This window comes from Pelophylax lessonae, assembly GCF_965119305.1.
Source record: "Pelophylax lessonae genome assembly, chromosome: 3".
NCBI classification, from domain to species: domain Eukaryota; kingdom Metazoa; phylum Chordata; class Amphibia; order Anura; family Ranidae; genus Pelophylax; species Pelophylax lessonae.
In genome coordinates this window covers 550,625,454-550,652,332 of record NC_138770.1, presented here as the reverse complement: position 1 = coordinate 550,652,332, position 26,879 = coordinate 550,625,454, and the positions used below count along the sequence as shown (strand labels likewise).

Genomic DNA, 26,879 nt, shown 5'->3' with positions numbered 1-26,879 from the left:
AGGGCTTGCAGCTGGTTAGTATAGCTGACGAACTCCTAGGTGTCCGCCGCCTCTCTGTTCCGCTTCTTCTGCTCCTTCCGCTGCAGAGGCCTCCATCTTCACCTGGTGTTTCTTCCAGGTCCACGAGTTGCAGCCTGCGTGACTAGCCAAGCCGCGATGACCACACTCCTGCGCATGAGTCACAGCTGCAGCACTGAGCTCTGAAGGAATGGCATAGGTATGCCATACCTTCAGAGCGCATACGGCGGTGACATCACAGGTTGCTGTTCACTTAAGTATCTTCTAAACGGTGCACATTTAGGAGATATTAATTTTACCTTCAGGTAACCTATGGTATAAGCTTTAAAGTAGTTGTCCAGTAAAATCTCATCTTAAATTTGCTCCCAGCCTTATACTAATGTCAGGATTATTGGGGAGATTAAATAAAAGAAAAATGGAATTATATAAAGGCCATGTATATTCAGTTCTATATAGAGATTTTGAGCAGTGTGGCATCCATTTTGTATGAGGTCAATGAAAGTTCATATATTCTTTTAAACAAAATGTCTTTTACAAAAGGGTCTTATAATTTCAACAGATATTTCTGTCTTTCTTTGGTAATAAATAAGTGGTACATCGATGTTTGGTTTAGATAAGAGTCAGTTAGCCAGACACTTATAACTATTATACTTATAATCTTATCTGTATGTAACAATGAACAATAGTTTAATGTATTCTATTAGGCTCATTGAAACTAAGTTAGTCTCAGAGGTCCGTTTAAAGCGCAGAGAGCATCATGAAGAACAAGAAACACACCAGGCAGGTCCGAGATACTGTTGTGGAGAAGTTTAAAGCCGGATTTGGATACAAAAAGATTTCCCAAGCTTTAAACATCCCAAGGAGCACTCTGCAAGCGATAATATTGAAATGGAAGGAGTATCAGACCACTGCAAATCTACGAAGACCTGGCCGTCCCTCTAAACTTTCAGCTCATACAAGGAGAAGACTGATCAGAGATGCAGCCAAGAGGCCCATGATTACTCTGGATGAACTGCAGAGATCTACAGCTGAGGTGGGAGACTCTGTCCATAGGGCAACAATCAGTCGTATACTGCACAAATCTGGCCTTTATGGAAGAGTGGCCAGAAGAAAGCCATTTCCTAAAGATATCCATAAAATGTGTCGTTTAATGTTTGCCACAAGCCACCTGGGAGACACACCAAACATATGGAAGAATGTGCAACAATGCAAAACGTTATGATTGGCGTAAAAGCAACACAGCTCATCACCCTGAACACACCATCCCCACTGTCAAACATGGTGGTGGCAGCATCATGGTTTGGGCCTGCTTTTCTTCAGCAGGGACAGGGAAGATGGTTAAAATTGATGGGAAGATGGATGGAGCCAAATACAGGACCATTCTGGAAGAAAACCCAATGAAGTCTGAAAAAGACCTGAGACTGGGACGGAGATTTGTCTTCCAACAAGACAATGATCCAAAACATAAAGCAAAATCTACAATGGAATGGTTCACAAATAAACATATCCAGGTGTTATAATGGCCAAGTCAAAGTCCAGACCTGAATCCAATCGAGAATCTGTGGAAAGAACTGCCAACTGCTGTTCACAAACGTTCTCCATCCAACCTCACTGAGCTCGAGCTGTTTTGCAAGGAGGAATGGGCAAAAATTTCAGTCTCTCGATGTGCAAAACTGATAGAGACATACCCCAAGCGACTTACAGCTGTAATCGCAGCAAAAGGTGGCGCTACAAAGTATTAACTTAAGGGGGCTGAATAATTTTGCACGCCCAATTTTTCAGTTTTTTATTTGTTAAAAAAGTTTGAAATATCCAATAAATTTTGTTCCACTTCATGATTGTGTCCCACTTGTTGATTCTTCAAAAAAAAAAAAAAAATTACAGTTTTATATCTTTATGTTTGAAGCCTGAAATGTGGCAAAAGGTCGAAAAGTTCAAGGGGGCCGAATACTTTCGCAATACACTGTATATACATATATATTTAGGAATGAAAAAGATTGGTCTTATGAGAAGGCCAAATACAGCGCTTGCTAATGGATAGCACTATCCATGCCAACCTCTGTGGTAAGTATAAATAATCAATAAATAAATAGTGGTATAAATAATGGTTATAAAAACAGGTAAACAATTAAAAATAAAATTGATAAATCATCAAAACCTCCAATAAATAATCAAATAAGTGCCATAGTGTGCATAAGTGACTTGGTGAATAATAGATAAAAATTAATAAAACATGGTAAAAAGTTTCAGTTTTCAGTTCTGAGGACGTCACCGGAAGTGATGAAACGCGTCAGTTTGGACCGCATAGCGTCATTACGTCACCTAGGTGGAACGCAAGCCGGATGTTAGCTCGCCACTCTGCGAGGAGGAGGCACAGCCCGCACCTCTGACCACCAGGGATTTGATGTTTTAACTGCATTTGAACCCGTTATATGGGTAATAAACTATATGAATCATAAAACTACTACACTATCTGGAGCCTTTTTTCCTTTCCTTACCACACTTGGTCGTGTACCTCGGAGCCTATAGGAGCTGTTACCAGCCCATAGGACTAGAAAGAGGAAACCAATCCAGCCCAGGGGGCTATTAAGCTTGAGTGGTTCTAATGCCATATGGCATATAGGACCCACAAGATCCGGGAATTGATCCAATCTATTTACTCACACGAGGCAAATCACGTCCGAGCACCTGCACCTTCGAATTTTTATTTGAAGACTCACATTTACTGAGGACTTTATTAATATTTGAACACTACAGTCACTGTTTACTCTGGACTTTTTATACTCAATATATGTTTTTCGTCTTTACCATGTTTTATTAATTTTTATCTATTATTCACCAAGTCACTTATGCACACTATGGCACTTATTTGATTATTTATTGGAGGTTTTGATGATTTATCAATTTTACTTTTAATTGTTTACCTGATTTTATAACCATTATTTATACCACTATTTATTTATTGATTATTTATACTTACCACAGAGGTTGGCATGGATAGTGCTATCCATTAGCAAGCGCTGTATTTGGCCTTCTCATAAGACCAATCTTTTTCAATCTACCCTTTATCCTACAGCAGCTGCTTTTCCATCTATTTACTTTTAGGTACGTAGGTTATTTGTATGCACAATTTATTATCCTTGGTGCGTGGAATATACTTTGTATATTTTTTACACATATATTTAGGAATGCTTTGTATACCATATTTTGGTTTTATATTCTTGCTAAGTAATAATCTTACTTAGGTGAAGCTAATTACTTCATTTGAGAAATGTTTATGTAAGGTCTTGTAAAGTTTTATGATCACCATAAATCCTCCATTCTCGCCAAAGAGTCTGAAGTGTTTGACAGGATTTGGTAATTTAAAGAGGTTGTAAACCGAGAAAAAAAAATTTTCTCTTCTTTACATCCTGAAAGAGAAACCCATAATGAGCTAGTATGCATCGCATAGTAGCTCATTATGAAATACTTACCTTAGAACGAGCCCCCGCCGTGCCGTCCGCTTACCTGTATGACGGGCGACATGTATAGTCGCCCGTCTTCCGGGATCGCGGCATCCGGCCATCTGATTGGCCGGAGCCGCGGTGACGTCACTCCCGCGCACGCGCGCGGGAGCCGACGGTCACGGCACGGGGCTCTGAAGGAACGGCACGATCTGCCGTTCCTTCAGAGCGCATGCGCCAGTGACGTCACTGGCTGCATTAAAGGTAAATATCTCCTAAACGGTGCATGTTTAGGAGATATTTACAGTACCTATAGGTAAGCCTTAATATAGGCTTACCTATAGGTACAACTTCCTGAGGAGGGTTTACTTCCTCTTTAAGGTTTTTATCCAGCCTAAGAACAAAGGGTTATCTGTGGGAAAATAATGCAATTATATTCTATATACCGAATCTAATAGTAATACAACACTGCCCCCTGGTGATTGCTTAATTTTGTGGTGATTGCTTAATTTTGGATTCAAGTATTAATAATTAGAAATTAGATGCTTTAAGTGACGTAGAGATTATATTATAATGAGATCCCCGCCCACACTTCAGGGGGCTTAAAGTTGTAGTCAGCTTGAGAGAAGAAAAAAGGAGAATTGAAGAGATCGTGAGAGGAAAGATGCTTTGAAGGAAGCTCTGGAACTGATGGGTGACATTTGATCCTGAAAGCCAGGACAGCGTGATATATCCCATTCAACAGACTCTCCAGAGTTTGGTAAAGTATAAATTCTGTATTGCCTTAAACATATAATCCTAATTGATCCATTCTCACACCTAATTTGTTAGCATCAAGATTTGAATTTGAATCAGTCTAACTGCAGTATGATTGGTTTAATTCTTCTTATCTTGGGATTTGAAGCTAATCTTGTCTTTAAGCAAATGGTTCAATTATGATGATATTCTTTGTAGTAAATTGACTAAATAGAATTCTACTTTACCAAAAATCTTTGGACTTTTAATAAGTCCCAGTACATGATATAACAATTTATATCCATGTAACTTTATTTAAAATATTGGAATTATGAATATCTGTTGGATGAGAGAAGTCACGTGTCAAATCTGTCATATTGGTTGCCATCTTTTATGTCTTCATGGTAGACTGTTAATCATCTTTTAAAAGTCTTTGGTTATGATCATCTTATTATTCTGAGATAATATTCTTTGATTTTATTCTCATATTACTTTTGTGATATATTTTATTGCATTTTATTTTAAACTTTGTATTTATCACCAATTATATTTTTGACATTTTATTTTGCACTGAAGTATTTAATAAATATATATATATTTTTGAACAGAATTGTATGATCCTTATCTTCAGTTTAGTATCACTTAAAACGATCTTGCATTTTGTTGATTTATGGAAATAAGCTGAGAATCTCCTGATTTACAGATCTTTGATTATTTGCATAAATAGACACTGTTATATCAGAGCAGTATAAACATTCTGACACTAACTACCCTCTAAAGAGGAAAGATGTCTATACTTTATCTATTCTGAGGACGTTCCGGTCTGGTCATGTGATTGGCTCCTAGTGGCTGGCTTCAGTGAATGGGGGAGGGCCGTGACATCACCTGTAGACTTACCTATGGGACATCCGTTGTTAGCTGTCCCTCCTCTACACTGAAGCAGGCCACTGAGAGGTCATTTGACCAGATAAGAGTACCCTTAGATAAGGTAAGTATAAGCATCTTTCCTCTACAGTGTAGTTAGTATGTAATCAGGTTAACAAGAGCCAGTTAGGTGCTGCCCTGGACAGGAGGTGCAGGGTTAACTTTAAACCAGGATTCCCGAGTTTTTTGTTTGGTGTTTTTTTTTTGGGTCGGACCCACTGGTCTGGTGACTATAAAAAGGGACAATGGTCCAGAATCCAAGATGGGGAGGGGAAAATAAGGGGAAGAGAAAAAGAAAGCACAGAAGAGTTCCCCTGAGGGAGCTTGAAAGCCTGGCTGTTGGTCACACTTATCCCTTGGAGAGTCCAGCCCCTGAGGAGCAAGAGATGTAAACCCACCAACTTGAGGTTCACCTTGAAGACACCAGCTGCTGAAGAATGCCACTGATGGACCCTGTATTAAACATGGACTCACCTTTGCAGGTATGCCGGGGCAGTACATAACCTGCGCAGAATTAGGGAATAGGGATCTAGGAAAGAGACTGCTTCCATTTGTTGGACTCTGTAATGTTTTTCACTTTCATCCAATAAATTGTTGAACTTAAGAGTCAGCCCAGTGCAGTTCTACATGCGATTTCCATGAGCAATTGAAGTCTACAGATGGTAAGTTTGAAAAACTGCGCTCTATATGTAGCTGCTGGCACTTCACTAGACCTATAGTGCAAAAAGCATAAAATAAACAATAGTGCAGGGCTCAAAGTGACATAATAGGCATAAAACAGTATAAAACCTCAAAATAAGGAAAGGATTCCCAATAACACCGATTATGAAGTAAATTAAACCATACTTATTGGGTCCATTGGATAATTTGCCAGTGATATGATAAACAAAAAAATCTTCAGTAGAAAACCCGAAAAGTTCAAATACGATCCTAAAGGGATCTGGATTGTAGTATAATCCAAACAATCTTTTTTATATCAAAATTCATAAAAAGTACAAAAAAATCTTAAAGTGAGATAGTCCATCATAGGAAATAAATCCCATAAGTTAAGTGAAGAGGCAAATTGTGATCAAATTTCACCATCACTGTGTACTCCTCCACCATAATGTAAAGCCAGTATGCTTACCAGAGGGTATGGACTCATATACTGTTATGTATTGAGTCAACCAGGCAGTTATGGGGAATCACCCCAAACATATCCAGCTCCCAGTAAGGTGATAAGGAAGTCCACCAGTCCAGAGTTGGATGATAGGATTCACTTTCAAAAGGCAGGCTCTCAGCATATGGCACACCACATCAGACTGGCAGGCAGTTCTCAAACATATATAAGGGAGACAGCAAGCAACCGCACATAGAGTACAACTGAGGTGTTCGGCTGGTTGGAAAATAGCGAACAGTTATTTATATTCTCTACAGCAGCTGAAGATTTTGTCCATCCTATCCCTACATATCTCAGGGAAGGAGTGCTCCTCTCTTTTTGGGGTGGGGGGGGGTGGTTCCTTGAAGTTTCGGCAGCAGGAATAGAAGGGGAAAGAGAGCTGAATGCTGTTACCCTCTACTCAACTCATAACACTTCAACAATAACTCATCACTTTGAGCACTGCAATATTGGAAGTCTACAGTCAGTCAAGCAGCCTGTCGGTAGTGTGTACCTGTTGCAGATGGACCAACCTCTAGCAGCGAAGGAGACCTTGTCAACATTGTAATGGTTGTGCGTATTGGGCCCGTGAAAAGCTATATGTGGCAACCATTTTTCTCAGTTCATCACAGCCATTTTTTTTTGAAGAAGAGGCATAGCCACAGTAACTTTCCCACCTCCCTTCTCCTTCAGTTCATACAAACCAGAACCTCTTGGTTGCATGCCAGACACCTCTTATCAGTCTGTTAATAGGACTAGCAGAGTCTAACCCCAATACACATCTCAGTGCCCCATAAAGCTATCTGATTTGCCCGCTTGAATGACTGGAGTTTTAACAGACGCTTGCCAGCTCTCCTACCATTGTAAATACCATAGCAATACACATTCTTGATTGACTGGTTATCAGCCAAGACTCTAAAACTTTAGTATATTTCATCATTTTGAAAATAATGACAGTACAGTCAGAATGAGGACATATTTGCCTCTATCATGTAAATTGTAAAGTTTTGAGTCCAAACATCCCTATATTAGACAATATGGGGAGCCATTGAAACACAATAACCCTGTTAGGCAAAGTAAACATCCTAAAACTGCCATATTTATATCCATTTGATCCATTCAATGCTGGACCATAATATGCAAGTCAGCAGACTGTAAGCTGTAGGTATTCAAAGATATACTTAATGAAAAATGCTCATAAATATAGTGGCATCTCAGCAATCACACCTTAGACCGGATGATTGGTTAAGTAAAGCCCCATACACACACGCAGATCGTCGTCATACAAATGTTCATCTTTTCTCCCCGGGATGTCGGTGTCTGTTGAAAAGTGCAAAGACAGCACAAGGACAGCACAAGAATTTTGTCTGCAGACTTCAGCTGACTGCAGAAGTGATGTCATGTAATGGTTAACTTTCCCTGTGTTTTTTATTTTCTGAGCATGCCCAGTCTTGCAAATCTGCGGTCTGTCGGCTGATTTCTGTACTGACAGGCAAACAATTGTCCGTTCTGGTGTCTGCAGACAAAAATTTTCATGTTTGCAAGAAAGACTCTTGTCCGCAGATTGTGTGCAGACATCTGTCGGAGGCACCATACTAACACGCATACAATCGGCAGATCTTTCGTCCGCCGACGTTTGTATGAAGACAATCTGCGTGTGTGTACGGGGCTTAATTTCTGACAACAACCCCCTCGCCGAAAAGAAAAGTGGCCTGCAACCGAACCACATTGGGCAGCTCTAGTGTACTATCAAATGAAGGAAGATCTAAAAGTTATGAGAGCCAGTGTATATCACCTTGCTCACTGAGTTAAGTCTGTTGAAACCATGACTTGCAGGTATTTTTTTTTTACCCAATTGTCTTTCTGTTGCCTGTTGTCTCTTTGTAATACCTTTTTTTTTTTGTAAATATTTTATTTGCACCATTTTGACCTTTTCATTTTAAACCATATTTTGAAAAGTGCTAAAACTGTCTTTAATGCTCTAATGCAAACTTAAAGAATCCCTACCTCTTGAAGAGTGCTACTACATGATAAATCCTTGAATTTACCTGTCTGTGGTGACAGTGTTTACAGACGTTTATTTTAAAATCATAATTGTTTTTGCTATTCTTGTGAAAGATGAATTAAATAGCATTTTTTTGGTTTGTGGTACTCAGATACAGCGAAGATCAGCCTTATCCTGGGTCCACACTGGTGCGTGCAGAATACTGCATGTGATTCACACAGGAGTTGCACTGCATCCCTTTGCACATCACATGCAATGTCTGTGTGGTGCTATTTGAGCCATACATTTTGCATGGCTCAACTCGCATCACATCAACATCAAAGTGGTGCAGGACCCTTTTTTTCCCTGCACCTAAATCACATTGTATGGATGGGATTCTGGCAATCGCACTGCATTTTGCGATATGTTTCAGGATGTCGTTAATCTAACATTGACTCCTGCAGCAGATCGCATGGATGCCGTGCACTTGCTTTGCAGTGCGATTGCAATGCAGGAAAACACAGCGAATCTTGGGCATTTCCCCATCCTATGAGTGTGAACCAAGGCTGAAGTTTAGATCTGACTGGACTTCTCCTTTAAGTATGCTGTTATGGTATAATGAGTCCATTTGCCGACCGGCTCATAGTAAAAATACGTCATTACTTTAAAGTTAAATACCAGCTAGCTGCCATAACTCCGGTATTGTTTTTATACTATGGCCAATTCTCTGTAAGATTAAAGTGGTCCTGTGGGCAGATTCGCAGAGGGATCACTTTTAGAAGCGGCAGGATGGGTCGGATCAGTAAATCCTGGAAGCGATCCGATGCAGCCGTTAGCTGGGCAGCTGGGCATGAAGAAAAGTGAGGCCAAGATGGCTGCCACTCATCTCTATGCCCTTCTAAGACCAGAGCAATGTCTGATGACACTTCTGGTTCTCGAGCTAGAATAAATATATATATATCTATATATATATATATATATCTATATATATATATATATATATATATATATATATATATAGCCTGATCTATTAGGTTGCCTGGTGCATGTTTCCAGGTGTGATTCACTGGGTCTGAGGGAGTGTCCCCACTGTTTCCTATAAGGGAGCTTGTTGGACAGTGGAGGAAACCCAGCCAATGACACATTGGCTTTTGTGGGAGTCTCAGTGGGTAGGCACTCTTGCAGTGCATCCTGTGAATGTTTATAAAAGCTGTGGGGACGTGTGACAGGGGGTCTTTTGTGGGGAGCAGAGTCCCAGGCAGAGGCTAATGGCTTGTCTCTCCTCCTGCTGTATGAGGAAAGTGGTCTTAGGCAGTTGGCCTAGTAAACCAGGTGTGGAGCTGAGCTGTAGAAGATCCAGTGGAGCTGCTGGCAGAGTCTTCCGGGAAAAACAGTGTCTGTGATTACCAGAGGACTTGCCAAAGGGTCTGCCCAGGAAGGAGGACCACTCCAGTAAAGTCAGAGGATCAAGGGGCTAGCTCACACAGAGTGTCAGAGTAAAGGGGGCGCCGTGTAGAACCCTGAAGAATAGGGACAAAGGGGGTGCCAAGTAGGACCCTGAAGAGCGATTCACAATACAGTGCAGTTCAAGCACTGTAGTGAAGCAGCGGCCTTGCCGTATTCAGCTAATCAGAAAGTCCCAGCAATTGTGCATAGTTATTCAATTGGAGTATCCCACTCATCCCTTCTCCTATCCCAGTTCTCAAATAAATCAACAAAAACCAAAACCCCCGGACTGTTTTCTGACTGAGCCGAGCACTTAGAATATGCTACTTTGTCAAGTTGTTGCTATGGGTAGCCCAGGGGAACCCGCAACCAGCAGCTCCCATGGGAGTAGTGCTGCATTTCCTTTTACTTTTAAAGGTAAATGAGAGGTTTGGGATCCTTTTGACCCCAGATTTCTCAGTAAAGAGGACCCGTCATCCATTTTTCTACTACAAGGGATGTTTACATTTCTTGCAATAGGAATAAAAGTGATAAAAATAAGTAAATAAATGAAGGGACAGTGTAAAAAAAAAAAATAAAGAGTAAACTAAATAAGATAAAAAAATGTAAAGCACGTCTTCCCTCCGTGCTTGTGCGCAGAAGCGAATGCATACTTAAGTCCCGCCCCGGTGTTCTAACAACACATGTGAGGTATCGCCGTGCTTGTTTGAGTGAGCGCAATAATTCTAGTGCAAGATCTCCTCTGTAACTCTAAACAAGTAACCTGTAAACATTTTTAAAGCTTATAGTCACCATTCCACAAGTGTTGCGCAATTTTAAAGCGTAACATGCTAGGTATCGATTTACTTAACGTAACATCATCTTTCACAGTATACAAAAGAATTGGTGTAAATTTTGTGTTGGGTTTTTTTTTTTTAATTTAAATTCATTTTATTCTGTGTATTTATTTTTTTTTTTTAACCACTTAAGCCCCGGAAGATTTTACCCCCATTCCGACCAGGGTTTTTTTTTTACGATTTTTTACTGCGTGACTTTAACGGAAAATTGCGCGGTCGGGCGACGCTGTACCTAAACGAATTTCACGTCCTTTTTTTCCCACAAACAGAGCTTTCTTTTGGTGGTATTTGATCACTTGTGCGATTTTTTGATCATGCGCTATAAACAAAAAAAGGGCGTAAATTTAGCAAAAATAACAATATTTTTCACATTTTTTTATATGAAATTCCCCAAAAAAAATGTAAAATCAAAATTTTTTAACATTTTCGGCCAATTTGTTTTATGCTACGTATGTTTGGTAAAAAAAAATAGCAAAAAGCGTATTTTGATTGGTTTGCGCAAAAGTTATCGCGTTTACTAACAAAAGGAAAGATTTTTGTCATTTTTGGTGTTTTTTTTTTTTAATGAGTAATGGCGGCGATCTGCGATTCTTTTTTGCGGGACTGCGACATTGCGGCGGACAGATCGGACCCTTGACTGACATTTACTGCAGTAATCAGTGCTAAAAATATGCACTGTTACTGTAAAAATGACACTGGCAGGGAAGGGGTTAAGTGTGTCCTAGGGGCGTGTTTCTAACTGTGATGGGACATGTCTCCTATTGTAAAAACAGAGATCAACGGTTCTACATAGTAGACTCGTCTGATCTCCATTTTTACACAGGGGAGAATGACAGGCGGCTTGTTTACATAAGCCGCCCGCCTTTCTCCCGCTCTACCGACGATCGTAGTGTGACCGGCGGACATCGGGTCCGCCGGTCACACGCGCAGACTCCTCCGTGAACGAGCCGCGGCGGGCGCGCGTTCGCTCGCCCGCTATTGGCTCACAAACCGGTCACAGGCTAGTGACGTATATATACGTCACTTTGCCTGGCCGGGGCTGACCGCTGCAGTATATCTACTTGCGGCGGTCGGCAAGCGGTTAAATTGTGTTTGAAGGACCCCTGTGCAAATACAGTGTTAAATAAAATATTGCAACTATGGCCATTCTATTCTCCAGGGTGTCTGCTAAAAAAAAAAAAAGTATATATTGTTTAGGGGTTCTAAATAATTTTCTAGAAAAATATACTAATTGAAACTTTTAAACAAAAAGTTCCAGAAAAGGCCTGGTCTTCAAGTGGGCTGTACAATCCCATGATCATCGGGCAGCTAAGTTTGTTCCATAGCAAAACAGATATATTTGTTTTTTGCTATTTTATTGCGGTAACCATATTCCTGAGTCATTGCATGAGCAGAACCTCCAAGGAGATGAGTACAGAGGACAGGTTAGCTGCCTCTCCAGCCACCACAGCTCGGGTCACATGACACACTCTGGTCACATGACATGGCCGCACTCCCTCCTGGTACATAGCCCAGCTCTGGTACTTGCTCCGCCCCCCTCCTCTCCTCCAGTTAGCAAAGTCAGTCAGAGTCGCAACATGGCACCAGCAGCCGGGAATAAAGGCCGTCCGTACCAGCTCGTCATATTCGGGGCCTCGGGCTTCACCGGGCAGTTTGTGGTGGAGGAGGTGTCCCGGGTGGCGGATGGAGGGGATTTCAGGGGACAGGAGCTGCGCTGGGCTGTGGCCGGCAGGAACAAGAAGAAGCTGGAAGAGGTGCTGGACTGGGCTGCGGACAGGCTGGGTGAGAGCGACGGCTGAGGGGAATATAGAGTAACCTATGTATCTAGATTCTAGCCCCTGTCTTGTAGCACTGGGCTCCTTTGTTTAACCACCTGAAGACCTAACATTTGTTACTTACAAGAACAAAAAATGTATTTTTGATAGAAAACTACTTTTAAGCCATAAACTTATTTATATAAATACATTTTTTTAAATAGAGAAAATTTATATATATACATTTTTTTTTAAGAGACCCTGGGTAATAAAATGCAGTATTTTATGTCACACTGTATTTGTGCAGCAGTCTTGCAAATGTGATTTTTTTTTTTTTTTTTTTTTTAATAGTCCTGGTTTCACACTGGCGCGATGTGGGAAACCCTGCGAATCGGTGCCAGTTCCCGCATCACACCAGAATCATACAGTGGTTCCCACTGAAATCTGCGTATCGCTGGGGGTGTCAATGTAAAATTACTGACACCCCCAGATTAGTTTGCAGTGCGAACTGTGAAATGGTGCAGGAATCAGATCGAATAGGTGTGAACACCAATGCGATCCAATTCCAGTGCGAACCAAAAAAAAGGGTCCTGCACTGTTTTGGTGCAAATGTAATGTGATTTCAGCCATACATTTTGTGTGACTGAAATCCCATTGCATGTGATCTGCACAGCAATGCGAATTGCATGCGATGTCTGGCATTGCACTAGTGTGAACTGGCACTTAAAGTGATTGTTAGGCCACTTATATAAAATAATCTAATCCCTCTCTAATATAACAATAAGTGCTCCTGTGCCTGTCTTCTAGCAAAAATATGCCAATCTGTACCTGAATCGGAGCGTCTCCTGGCGCTCAGATGATCCCTCGGCTCTCTTCTCTGCCCAGCTGACAGCTCCAGTGGGCGGGGCAGAGCACTGCCACTAATGTCAGCTGGGGAGGAGGAGGAGGAAGAGAGGAGAGAGAGCGCCAAACAGTCACGTTATCGTCGGGGGCTGCTCTGGTTTAGGTACAGATTGCATATTTTTTCTATAACACAGGAGCACTTATTGTTCTATTACAGAGGGGATGGGATGATTTTAAAGTAAATATAAGAGCAGCAGGAGTGCAGGGGCGGCACTTATGAGCAGGCAGAGAGGCGGACAGTGCAGAGCTGCAGATGATATAGGCACGTACACTGACCACGCTGTCAGGGTTTAGCAGCCATGATACACCGTGGTTAGCAGCCATGATACGCCGTGGTCAGTGTGCAGGGAGGAGGGCAGAAATTGGCAGGATCGGCCAGGTTTTTTAAGTGTTACAGGGGGACAAATGACACAGAACAAGCACTGTGCTGTAAGACCTGCTTTAAGGTAACGGGATCCTTCTTTTGTTTTTTTTCTATTTTTTTTTTTCTATTTTTTTTTTTAATTATTAGGTTAACAAGCGCTTTTAAATGAATTAAAAAAAAAAAAAAAAACCCAGTGAAGTTAGCCAATTTTCTAGAATATGAAAGATGATGTTATCCCGAGTAAACAGATGCCTAACGTTACATTTTAAAATTGCGCACGCTAGTGAAATGGTGACAAACTACGCTATTTATAAATCTCCATAGGCAACGCTTTAACCACTTCTGGACCCATTTCTGACACATGTTGTTTACAAGTTAAAATCTGTATTTTTAGCTAGAAACTTACTTGGAACCCCCAAATATTATATATATATATATATATATATATATATTTTTTAGCAAAGACTCTGGAGAATAAAATGGCGGTCGTTGCAATATATTTTGTCAGGCGGTATTTGCGCAGCGTTCTTTCAAACACCATTTAAAAAAAAAAAAAAAAAAAAAATTTCACTGCATTTTAAAAAATAAACTGTAAAGTTAGCCCATTTTTTGTATATTGTGAAAGATGATGTCACGCCGAGTAAACAGACACCTAACATGTTACGGTTTACAATTGCGCACACCCGCGGAATGGGGACAAACTGCAGTCAATAAAAATCTCTGTTGGAGACACTTTAAACATTTTTAACTGTTACCAGTTTAGAGTTTAGAGTAGCTCTTCTTTTTTATTATTGCTCTAGCGATTGCGGCGATACCTCACATGTGCGGTTTGAACAGAGCTTTCATTTGCGAGCACGATTTCTGTATGCGTTTTTTTTCGTGCGCAAGCTCACGGCGACTGGGGCACTTTAAAAAATATTTTTTCTTTCCCTATTTATTTTATTTAAGTTTTTTTTTCATTTTTAGCACAGTTAAAAAAAAAAAATCTGATCACTTTTATTACTGTCACAAGCATCCCTTGTGACAGCAATAGGCAGTGACGACAGGTACTCTTTATGGAGTGATCGGGGGTCTAAAAGACCCCAAACCCCTCCACTGCACTTCAATGTATTCAAAATGCTGAAATTGTCATTTTTGAATACGGTCACTTTTTTAAATTCGGCGCCTTTAGCCAAATCCAGCTGTGATCGGGACTCCAACCAGCCGGCGGATGTGCCAGCTGGCTGCTCAGGCCTCCCGGTGGGAAGGGAGACCCGGGCTGAGCTGCATCGACCATTATCACCTGAAAGCCAACCGCTAACTCAAAAAAAAAAAAAAAAAATGGTACCGGGATGATGCCTCCAGCTGCAGGCATCACCCCGGTATAACCACTTCCCCGAGCCGACGTAGGTTTCCAGTAAGTGGTTAGAAATGTTTAGAGATGGAGGAGTTCTTGTGCTAGAATTATTGCTCTCCCTCTTAACGATCGCGATACCTCACGTGTGGTTTGAACACCATTTATATTTGCGGGTGCGACTTGCGTATGGGTTTGCTTCTGCACGAACAAGGGATGGGGCGCTTTAAATTTTTTATTTTTTTTCCTTTATTTTATTTTTTTTTTATATCCCTTTTATTGCTGTCACAAGAAATGTAAACAACCCTTGTGACAGTAATAGGCAGTGACAGGTACCCTTTATGGAGAGATCAACTGGGGTCTTGCTTAAACCCCCCCTGCACTTGAAAGTATTCAAAGCGCCAAGATCTGCGTTCTTGAATACTTTCAAATTTTTATAACAGGCGCCCCTAAGACTCCAGTAAACCTCGAAGTGACGTTGCTTCCGGGTTACTATATTGGAGACCTGATCAAAGCCAGTCTGGCTTCGATTTGGGTCTCTGGCCAGCCGCTTGGGGGCAGTGCGGGGGGGGGGGGGTCATCACTCCAGTACAACCACTTGAAGCAGATTGAGGTACAGGTATGCGATTTTGTAGCAAGTGGTTAATCCCAGCCAGGAAACTATCTGCATGGAGTGTGCATGTTCTCCCTGTTCCTTCAGATACTCAGGTCTCCTCCCACACATGGTAGAGTGTTAATTGTCTGATGTCTAATGTCTGATGTCTAAATTGCAGTGCTGGGACAAGGTCCTCTAGAGCCCAGGGTGATTATGCCAAACTGCCCCCCCCCCCCCCCAAAGGACAAATACTCTCCAACTGAAATCCCCCCACCCAGCGCAAATATTTTCCTCCATCCCTCCTCCCAGCTCAAATCCTCTCTTCGCAACCCCCCATGCTCAAATCTACCCCCCCCCCCCAAAAAAAGCTCTCATCACAAATCCGTAACACCTCAAATTTCCCCCCTCCCATTACACATCCTCTCCCCCCACTCCAATTCCCTCCTAGCACAAATCACCCTCCCCAAATTTTCCCTCCAGCACAAATCTTCCTAATCACCACTACTAGCACAAAAAAAATTGCTTCCTAGCACCTCTTCTATCCCCATCCCCCAAATCCCCTCCCCCTTCTAGCACAAATCCTCCCCCCCCCCCCCCCAAACACAAATCCTCCAAAATCACAACTTCTAGCACCACCCCACCCCCCAAATTTTCCATCCTAGAACAGTTCATGCCCCATGCCACCCCCCAAATTCCCCCTCCCAGCACAAATCACCTCCCCCTAATCTCTGTGGTACCCCCCACCTCTCATGATATCACAGTGCCCAGGGCAGCCTCCCCTCCTACCCACCCCTTGTCCTGGCCCTGCCAAATTGGCCTTAGTATGTCAGGTGGGGACCTTAGATTGTAAGCTCCTTGGGGGGCAAGGACTGATGTGAAGTACTCTGTACATACCTGTAGTAGTAATATGACATGGTATGGCTGGTTGGTGGTAGATTGTCACCATCCTTTTAGTCATTCTACTGGAAAATGCCCTCCCCACCTGGCTATGTCCAGAGTTAAACTGGATACACACTATACAATTTTCTTTAGATTTTTTTCCTTTTAGATTTACCAAAACCATATAATATGAAGTCAAACCTAACCACTAGGGATGCACCGAAATGAAATTCTTGGCCGAGGCCGAAGCCGAATAATAATAAAATGCTTGGCCGAAGGCCGAAGGCCGAATACCGAACGCGGTGTTTCGCATTTTTTAACATAAAATATGCCCATTAGCGTGCCCCCTTAACATAAAATATGCCCATCAGAGTGCCCCTTAACATAAAATATGCTCATCAGAGTGCCCCTTAACATAAAATATGCTCATCAGAGTGCCCCTTAACATAAAATATGCTCATCAGCATGTCCCTTAGCATAAAATAAGGGGCACGCTGATGGGCTCATTTTATGTCAGGGGGCACGCTGATGGGCACATTTTATGTCAGGGGGCACGCTGATGGGCACATTTTATGTCAGGGGGCACGCTGATGGGCACATTTTATGTCAGGGGGGACGCTGATGGGCAAAACAAAACATTTAAATCAGCATTGCTCTTAACATAAAATATGCCCATTAGCGTGCCCCTTAAAATGAAATATGCCCATCAGAGTGCCCCTTAACATAAAATATGCTCATCAGCATGTCCCTTAGCATAAAATAAGGGGCACGCTGATGGCCACATTTTATGTCAAGGGGCACTTTATAGGGCACTGTGGCAACAACATATGGCAGTCTGCACACTAATGCTTGTGCAGCTGCCAGCAACTGTATTCTTCTCTCCCAAATGTGCTCAGCTGCACATCACATACCTCTATAACTGCAGCCAGAGCCAAATGCCGCGAACAGGGGGGGCGGGGCGTGGACCAAGTGTGAAGGAGCCGCCAGTCAGGAGCAGGGGGCGGGACGCGCGCGTGACGTCACACCCCCCTACGCGGCCGGACAGGACACCAGCGGGAAGGGAGCCGCGAGCCGCGGTCAGGGCGGAAGCTACAGAGAATGCATACATATCAGAGGGTTACTGCAGAGGACATAATAGAGGACCGCGAGCCGCAATGAGGTGAGAGACATTGTTCGGCTTAAATTATTCGGCCTTTTGATTTATTCGGCCGAACACCGAAAGTGCCATTTTCCCTATTTTCGGCCGAATAATGTTCGGCCGCCGATTATTCGGTGCATCCCTACTAACCACTTTCAATTTGTATGCAATCAGGCAGGCCCTTGCACTACATAGATGAAGGTACATCTAAAGGAAATCTAACAACAAAAGTTGTATAGTGTGTATCCAGCCTTAGTGGATGATACCCTGGAGCAGGGGTAGGCAACCTTTGAGAGGTGATCTACCTGGGCAACATGGAAGAGATCAAAGATCACCATGGTGCTGCACCCTTTTTATTTTTCTATAAAAAAAAAATGAACAACCCCCCTATAAAAAACTGCATTAAGAAAACCAATGTCACTGTAGAAACAAACTTGGCCTACCTTTAAAATTGTGCAACTCTGCATTTAATTTCATTTACATTTTTTCCCCCCCATGTCTGGGGAGTAATTGGTCTCCTCCATATGCAAGGGGTGGGGGGATGTCTCTGCAGCCTAGGATTGTTTGAGCGTGCGCCTGTGCCCTCTGCAGCTGTGGGGGAAAAAAACAGATTTGGCAACATGGGGACCTGTTTGTGATCTACCTGTCACCTGCCTGTGGTCAGCAGGTAGATCGCGATTTGCAGGTTGCCGACCATGGCCCTGGACATTGCTCGGTGCTCACTGTGGGTCATTGCATGCTGTTCTCAGCCCCTTCCATTTACAGTCTATGTATATGGAGTAGAGATGGATTTGATCCTTTGTCAGGTTATTGGTGTCTGTGTCACCGCTAGGTTGAGTCGTCGTCTCTTTATTTCTTCTTATAACTTGATTCTGTGCTGCCTGTTCCAGTGACCACTGTCATAGGGCTGTACACTGCACAGGTCAGTGTATTCCTGCGGTGAGGATAGCCTGGTGTTTCAGATAAGATGGTGGTAATTATCTTTGGTTAGGGACAGATGTGTGTTTCTGAGCACAAGTGCATCAAGTGGTGATTAGGGATGCACCGATACCAGTTTCTTTATCGTACATCACGGGACACAGAGCCCTAAATCATAACATATGGGTTTTATAGCCACCTTCAGGTGAAGGACACCTGTAACCAATCAGAAAGGATGTCCCCCCTATATAACCCCTCCCACACAGGAAGTGCCTCCGTTTTTTTCGCCAGTGTCTAAAGATGAAGGTCCCAGTGGAAAGTCTCTCCACATTCTCTTCATTGCGGAATGAAGACATGCTATATACCCCAATCAAAGATCATTGAATCTAAGGGGTTAGCTATCAAATCCATCCAAAATAGGCAATGGACTAAAAATATGGTACCTGAGCTTCGGGAAGCAGATACGAGGTTTTGCCTGTAACTCTGTCCTTTTTAGGCGCCGGACCCTGGGATCCAGACCCTTGGAATACCAAACCCCAAAGGCGCTCTGTGCAGGGTGCTCTAGGGGTCCAAGGCCGTGGCCCCTCTAAAACAAGGGGACCCGGTCCTTAAAGGTCACTAAGACAAAGCTCGCCGTGATGGGTGAAGATTGGATTCCTGTTTCAAACTGAATCCTGCAGGGAGACTGGTCCAATTTTAAAATATTTACACATACAGCAAATGTAAATATTTTATGCACTGTTCCCTTAAAACATGGATGTCAAATTCAATTTCATCACGGGCCGCATCAGCAATATGGTTGCCCTCTTATATGTAGGATTAGATGTCCAGAGCACCCCACACCCCCTTACACGAGATGTCAAGAGCCCCCCCCCCCCCACATCAGAACTCAAGCCACCCACTCTTCCTTACATCACAAAGCACCCCCTTAGCTTGTGCTGCTGCCAGGAAGAAGATGCTGGTGGATCTGGGAAGAAGTGCAGGATCTGGAGGAGAACCAGAGGAGGGCTAGAGTCTGCTGAATGCTGAGACCAGAGAAGGCAGAGGAAAGGCGGTGTTGCTGCTGCACAGAGGTTCAGGATCTGTAGGAGGAGGTCTGCCCTCCTCTCTGCTGTGGACTGGTGAGGGGGGGCAAAGACGAGCCTTTTTTCAGCTGCACAGAGGAGTACAGGATCTGGCAAACGAGTTCTGTCCTCTCTGCTGCCGACTACAGACACAAGGGGGGTGCCGCAGCTGCAGGAGAGGTGCGAGGACCACAGGAAATGGCCTGGGGGGCCACATTCGGCCCGCGGGCCTTGTTTGACACCTGTGCCTTAAAAGATAACAGAGACCGAGTGCCATGTGGGTCTCTGCATGAGACATCCTGTTAAGCATTTTTTCTTTGCTTGTTTGAGCACACTGTGTTCACCCTGTACTGATCACCTGAAAGGTATCGGCTGTGACAAACCAATGTGTGCATGAGACAATGGATGTTAAGCTATACAATATACATCTTGTTAAGCATTGTTGAAAGCTCTGGCCTTTCCTTAGGGAATAAATGTGCCAATTGTTCAATTGTGATTATATGAGCTCATGCAGTTGTGGGATTGATGCAAAGTTTAACCAGTTTCGGACCGCCCGTTGCAGTTTTACTGCGGCAGGCAGCCCCTCCTGCGCGAACCGACGTAGTACTGCGTCGGTCGCGCGGCGCACTCCCGCAGTTCGCTGCTATTACTAGTAAAAAATAAATCTAGGGATGCACCGAAATGAAATTCTTGGCTGAAGCCGAATAATAATGAAATGCTTGGCCGAAGGCCGAATACCGAACTCGGTGTTTCGCATTTTTTCCATTTATTTTGCCAATTTTTTCACCATTACAATAATTAAATGGTAAAAATTAGCTTTTTACTATTTTGTGTTGCTTTTCAGATAAATAAATCAAATAACAAAAATACAATTTTAAAATATTCTGTAAATGGTAGCGGTGGCCAGCGAACCTCTCCATGTGGTCACTATGCAGCTGCTCAGGCACTGGACCCAGAAGACTGCGGTGATCAGTGGAGGAGGGGCATTTCCAGCTTCCCCAGGGATCCGTCAGGTAAGTACACTGTGCCAGTCTGGACCAATACAAATCATACCCACATGTCGGCTTCAATGTTATTTATTCCTAACCGGAGTGTACTAGTATTACACACAGCGATCACTGTACACATGGAGCACACAGGGGCTCATACACAGTATCTGTGCTCCCTCTTACCAGGCTCCCCCTCGTCCTCCCACAACACATGCGCACACTGCATGCTCCGCTCTTCTCCAGCAGCTCTCTCTGCTCCTGGGGATTCAGCTCAGCTGGGAGATGCCGAACCAGCAGCGTCCTTCCAACCTCCTTCCCCCCCGCATCCATCTCTCTATCACTCTCAGGCTACAAACACAACTTACGCCCAAACAGAAAGGATTTCTTCAGGAAACATTGCGAGACTTGAGCCGTCCTCTGTTGTGTATAGAAGAGAGCAACCGGAAGTGACGAGGATATGTGGAGAAGTTTAACTGCCTGGTAAAGCCTGAGGTGTGCACTGTCCTCCTAGTGGTAAAAAGAAATCATTTACTACAGAACTTCATTGTTCGGCAAAATTTATTCGGCCTATTTACTTATACACCGAAAGTGCTTTTTTTGGCTATTTTCGGCCGAATAATTTCGGTTGCCGAACATTCGGTGCATCCCTAAAAATAACTATTTTCACCCGTTTGTAGACGTGATAAATTTTGGGCAAACCAATCAAAACATGGTTATTGCGATTCTTTTTTTTTTTTTTTTTTTCCAAAATATGTAGCGGAATACAAATTGGTCTAAAAGGATGAAAAAATGTTTTTTTTTTTTTTTTTTTTTTTTTTGCGGTGTGTGAATGTTATATAGCAGAATGGGAAAAATACTGTTTTACCACCTGACTGCCAGACAGAAGGGGGAACGGAGTTCCATCTGTCTGTTTTTAGCGGATTGGATTGGATGAAGGCGGGAGTAAACTAACACCTGTCTGTTTACACTTGCCGCTGTATAGAGGAAAATGGAGGATTGACCATGCCTAGTTTCTGTTGTGGTAGAACATAAAATTACATTTGCTGCCAGCTTCTTTAGTTCTGATCATAGGATAGTGGGGTAAATGAGGTGATCATATGATTATGAGCTGACAGATGCTTGTAGATGAAGGCTCTCTGTATACATTAGGTAGTCACATGCACAGATAGGGAATTTTGAGTTCAGCTTTGTTTTCCTAAGAAAGATTGTATAAACAGAATATCGTTCTTAAACTAACTTCACCAGAGAAATGTGATGTCTTTGAGCTTTCTTTTTATTACAACTAACAGCGCTCAGTGCATCTTTAGGCCTCATTTTGTCAGGATGGAGACAGCTCCATGTCAAAATTTGACAGCTGTGCAGGAGCAGCTCCATGGCCCCTGACAGACAGTTTGCAATCAAGGCTCTGTAGCTGCTTCCACACAGCTGTCAAATTGTGACATCTGGCTGTGGCTGTATAGCTGCTGTCTGTATCTGTGTAGCTGCTGTCTGTATCCACTTCTATAGGCTGCCTGCACACAGCTAGGGTCAGATGCAGACGTTAAAACAAACACAGCCTGCATGCTATACAGGTGAATAAGGCCTTAGTTTTCCTGTACATGGAAATATATTTGTAAAGGCCATACAGGGATACAAATTTGGCTGGTTGAGTAGGAACTAGCTGAATTTTGATCCATGTATGGGTAATTTGGTATTACAGAAGTTGATCTATCAATCAACCTCTGTACAACCGCCCTGTTGCAGCACTTATCTTTGTTTTCTGATGCCAGGCAACTCTCTCTGCTGTCAAAATACAAAGACACAGTGGGGAGGATTCCCCCATCCACCTCGAATGTTTGACTAAGGAAATATATTCCATGGTTGAATGGGGGGGCAAATTGACTCCTATATGGCTGCTTTATACTGTCTATCATTGTTGCATGTATATTATGAAAATATATTTTTCAGGAAATATTTTCTTTGTAAATATAGATTAATAATACTGTCAAGCACTGTCTGTAGCTAGATTAAAAGAGAAGTATGGGATTTTGTTTGTTTTTTTTCCAAGAATCATACTTAAGTGGGTGCAGCATCGATCTGATTCTGCATCTGTCCCCTGCCAGCTCTAAGACTGAGAACCAAGCGATCAAATACTGCCAACAGTCGGTCAGTTCTCAGAGCTCCCTGAGCAGAGAGCTGGTGACTGTCAGTACTTCTCCTTTAATGCTGGGTACACACATTGAAGTTTTTTTTTTTTTTTTCATTTTGTTTTTTCCATTTAACCCAGCGGGCTGAATGAAAAAAAATTTGCAGATCACTATACTATCACCTGCGGCAATCTTCCCACTGAGCTATTGTGTTCTGATAAGGAAACTGCCCCCCCCCCCCCCAATCACACTGCTCAGTACTCTTGAGGCATTGGCCCAATGGGATGCTGGTCCACCAGCATGCTCATTCGACAGAAGTCAGTCGTGAGATCGGCTTCTGTCGGGTGAGGAGCTGTACGTACGGGCTGAAGTTTGACAGGTTCCTGCCGAACTGACCTTTTTCAAGCAATCTTTGGTACGTATGTACCCAGCCTAAAGCTTAGGGATATACGTTACAATTTTTCTCATTTAGTTGATTTATTAAGAGAAATCTCTTGGTTCTTCCATCGACACTAAACCACATGAAGGGACAAATCTGCAATGCTGCCTACTGTATTCTGAAAGCTGTGGGATACAAGTGCCTTTCAGCTGAGAATTTTCTGACCAGTTCCTTGGATAAAAGTTGATTGAAAAATTGACATCTGTGGTGCCGGGTGGCACTGACGGGTCACCCACAGAATGAATTTTGGCTGCTTCACCAGAAAGCAGCCAAATTCGATTATATGTCTGGCCAGGTTTAGTTTAGCCTGAGCTCTGTAACTGATATGGTGTGTCAATATGTCTGATGGCTTTGGATCTAGTATAGTGCAGGGAGTTTCTGGAAAGGAATCCTATAATGCTGGCTGTACAAAGGACACCAGGCTGACAAATATTTTAGCTGCTCACTCCTATAAAAAAATAAATAAATGATTTCCTTCTGTTTTAATACTGTCCGTTTGATTTTGAATAGGCTGTTAACACCATTCCCTTTATCAAAGTATATAAAGAATAGACATGCTTCAATAAGACATTGGGAGAAAAGAATTCAACTCCTTGCTGTGGAAAAATGATCTACTTAGCCACATACCAATAATTTAAGTTTATTGGGAAGGTTTAAAAAAAAAAAAAAAAACTTATTTTAACCTAAGTTTATTTTTTGCTTTCTGTATCCTTTTGAAAGATTTCTATTCACTTCCTCTCTAAAATATAAGAGGAAATCTGTACCTTTTTTTTGTCTTGGTGTCTGTAACTTTCTACCTCATTTAAAAATGGTTGCTGGGACAATGGAAAAGGTTAAAGGATAAGTTCGCTTTAAAAATTAAAAATAAATGCACATCTCTTTGCAGGTAAAAATGTGCATATAACCTTTTTTGTAGTGGGAGCCTGTAAAGCATCGCTGATGCCATGCAGGTCTCCAGCACACTTTCAGTGTATCTGCTTGCCCATAACGATACTGACAGGAGGACTCTACCACCACGATCCACAGCGCCGTGGTAGTTCATTGAGAATTACAAGCCGATATCCACGAAGGATGTCGGGACTTGTAGTTCACTCAGACACGCCGAGAGAGCTCTGTGTATGAATGACGTCGCTGCTTTTGGTGGAGCCCTGCACAGCCACATTGTGTTCAAACAGTGACTGCTAGTACAAAATCTTCTCCCTGTACTGCTGCCACAGGGAGGGGGGGGGGGGGGTGCAGCAGACTGCCTCTGCAGCACTGGGAGCATGTTACATGTTACACCTTAAAATCGGGTGGAGCATGTAACCTGTTCCCAAAAGTGAACCTATAATTTAAATCTAATAACCAGGTATGCAGACAGCCTTAAAAATAAATCTTGACAGGTTCAATCTTGGGCTGGATTCACTCTCGTGTAGATGACACCCCAACACACGAAAAGGCAACATACCTGCCCTGTAGCGCATCACAAAGAATTGTAATGCATGAAATTGTTGTGTTAGAAAAAATAGGTCATATGTGATTTTATGCATGTTTGAGGTGTAACATAGCATACCACAAAAATGGAAATAGACCCTCGATATTGAAGTACTTGTTAATCCTAGATAGGAGTAAGTAAGAATATATTCCAAAGGTTATAATGGGGCATAAAGAAGACATTTGCTTCAATTGCCATACAAAATAGCAAAGTTGGTGTTTATATATTTTAAATAGTGTCAATTGACTGCTTATATTACATTTATTCAAATTATTATACCGGATTTACAGTGCATTGCGAAAGTATTCGGCCCCCTTGAACTTTTCGACCTTTTGCCACATTTCAGGCTTCATACATAAAGATATAAAACTAATTTTTTTTTTTTTTTTTTTGAAGAATCAACAAGTGGAACACAATCATGAAGTGTAACGAAATTTATTGGATATTTCAAACTTTTTTAACAAATAAACTGAAAAATTGGGCGTGCAAAATTATTCAGCCCCTTTACTTTCAGTGCAGCAAACTCTCTCCAGAAGTTCAGTGAGGATCTCTGAATGATCCAATGTTGACCTAAATGACTAACGATGATTAATAGAATCCACCTGTGTGTAATCAAGTCTCCGTATAAATGCACCTGCACTGTGATAGTCTCAGAGGTCAGTTTATAGCGCAGAGAGCATCATGAAGAACAGGAACACACCAGGCAGGTCCGAGATACTGTTGTGGAGAAGTTTAAAGCCGGATTTGGATACAAAAAAAATTCCCAAGCTTTAAACACCCCAAGGAGCACTGTGCAAGCGATAATATTGACATGGAAGGAGTATCGGACCACTGCAAATCTACGAAGACCTGGCCGTCCCTCTAAACTTTCAGCTCATTCAAGGAGAAGACTGATCAGAGATGCAGCCAAAGAGGCCCATGATCACCCTGGATGAACTGCAGAGATCTACAGCTGAGGTGGGAGACTCTGTCCATAGGACAACAATCAATCGTATACTGCACAAATCTGGCCTTTATGGAAGAGTGGCAAGAAGAAAGCCATTTCTTAAAGATATCCATAAAAAGTGTCGTTTTAAAGTTTGCCACAAGCCACCTGGGAGACACACCAAACATGTGGAAGAAGGTGCTCTGGTCAGATGAAACCAAAATCAAACTTTTTGGCAAAAATTCAAAATGTTATGTTTGGCGTTAAAGCAACACAGCTCATCACCCTGAACACACCATCCCCACTGTCAAATGTCAAGATGGATGGAGCCAAATACAGGACCCTTCTGGAAGAAAACCTGATGGGAGTCTGCAAAAGACCTGAGACTGGGACGGAGATTTGTCTTCCAACAAGACAATGATCCAAAACATAAAGCAAAATCTACAATGGAATGGTTCACAAATAAACATATCCAGGTGTTAGAATGGCCAAGTCAAAGTCCAGACCTGAATCCAATCGAGAATCTGTGGAAAGAACTGAAAACTGCTGTTCACAAACTCTCTCCATCCAACCTCACTAAGCTCGAGCTGTTTTGCATGGAGGAATGGGCAAAAATTTCAGTCTCTCGATGTGTAAAACTGATAGAGACATACCCCAAGCGACTTACAGCTGTAAATGCAGCAAAAGGTGGCGCTACAAAGTATTAACTTTAGGGGGCTGAATAATTTTGCACGCCCAATTTTTCAGTTTTTTATTTGTTAAAAAAGTTTGAAATATCCAATAAATTTTGTTCCACTTCATGATTGTGTCCCACTTGTTGATTCTTCACAAAAAATTACAGTTTTATATCTGTTTGAAGCCTGAAAATGTGGCAAAAGCTCAAAGTTCAAGGGGGCCGAATACTTTTCGCAATGCACTGTATATAGTTTCAAATGTTTGTATAGAGTAATGTTACAACACAATTGAAAACAAGAGTTAGGGCCATGTTCATGAGAGCTTACGATCTAAAACATTTTTGCTGTAGTCACTGTGTCCAAAAATGAGAAGGGCTTCAAAACATCCTCACCTTTTTGTAGTAAAAAATTAGTCCTGGCAAAATAAAGTAGAAATGTCTTAGAATTTGGTACCAGTCTCTGCTGTTTAAATTTTTTTTTTTTTTTTTTTTTTTAGCCAAGCCGCAACTGAAATCCATTGACATTATAATCTGCGATGTTAGTGACGCTCCCTCCCTCGCTGAAATGTGTAAGAAGGCCTCTGTTGTTCTGGACTGTGTGGGGCCTGTAAGTAATAAACAAAGGGCAATCATTGATGTAGGTCTGTGTTATGCAAAGTCCTGGTTGGCACAGTACTTAGGCTGAATAGTTGCTTACTTTAGTTTGAAGTCCGAATCTAGGCTGGTATGTTCTTAGCTTTGTGAAGAAAAAATACTACATAAATAATACTGCTTACTCCAC

The 26,879-nt window shown here is 42.3% G+C and overlaps 1 protein-coding gene across 1 annotated transcript in view; it reads left to right on the top strand.

Annotated features, from left to right (window-relative positions):
• The first annotated feature begins 12,077 nt into the window (after nt 1-12,077).
• The window catches only part of LOC309549447 (saccharopine dehydrogenase-like oxidoreductase), a 93,172-nt gene continuing 78,370 nt past the window's right edge, over nt 12,078-26,879 (top strand). The window contains exons 1-2 of the mRNA XM_082249746.1: nt 12,078-12,306; nt 26,596-26,705. Coding sequence (XP_082105872.1) covers nt 12,102-12,306; nt 26,596-26,705 — 315 coding nt within the window. The 5' untranslated portion in view covers nt 12,078-12,101. The remainder of the gene's footprint in view (nt 12,307-26,595; nt 26,706-26,879) is intronic.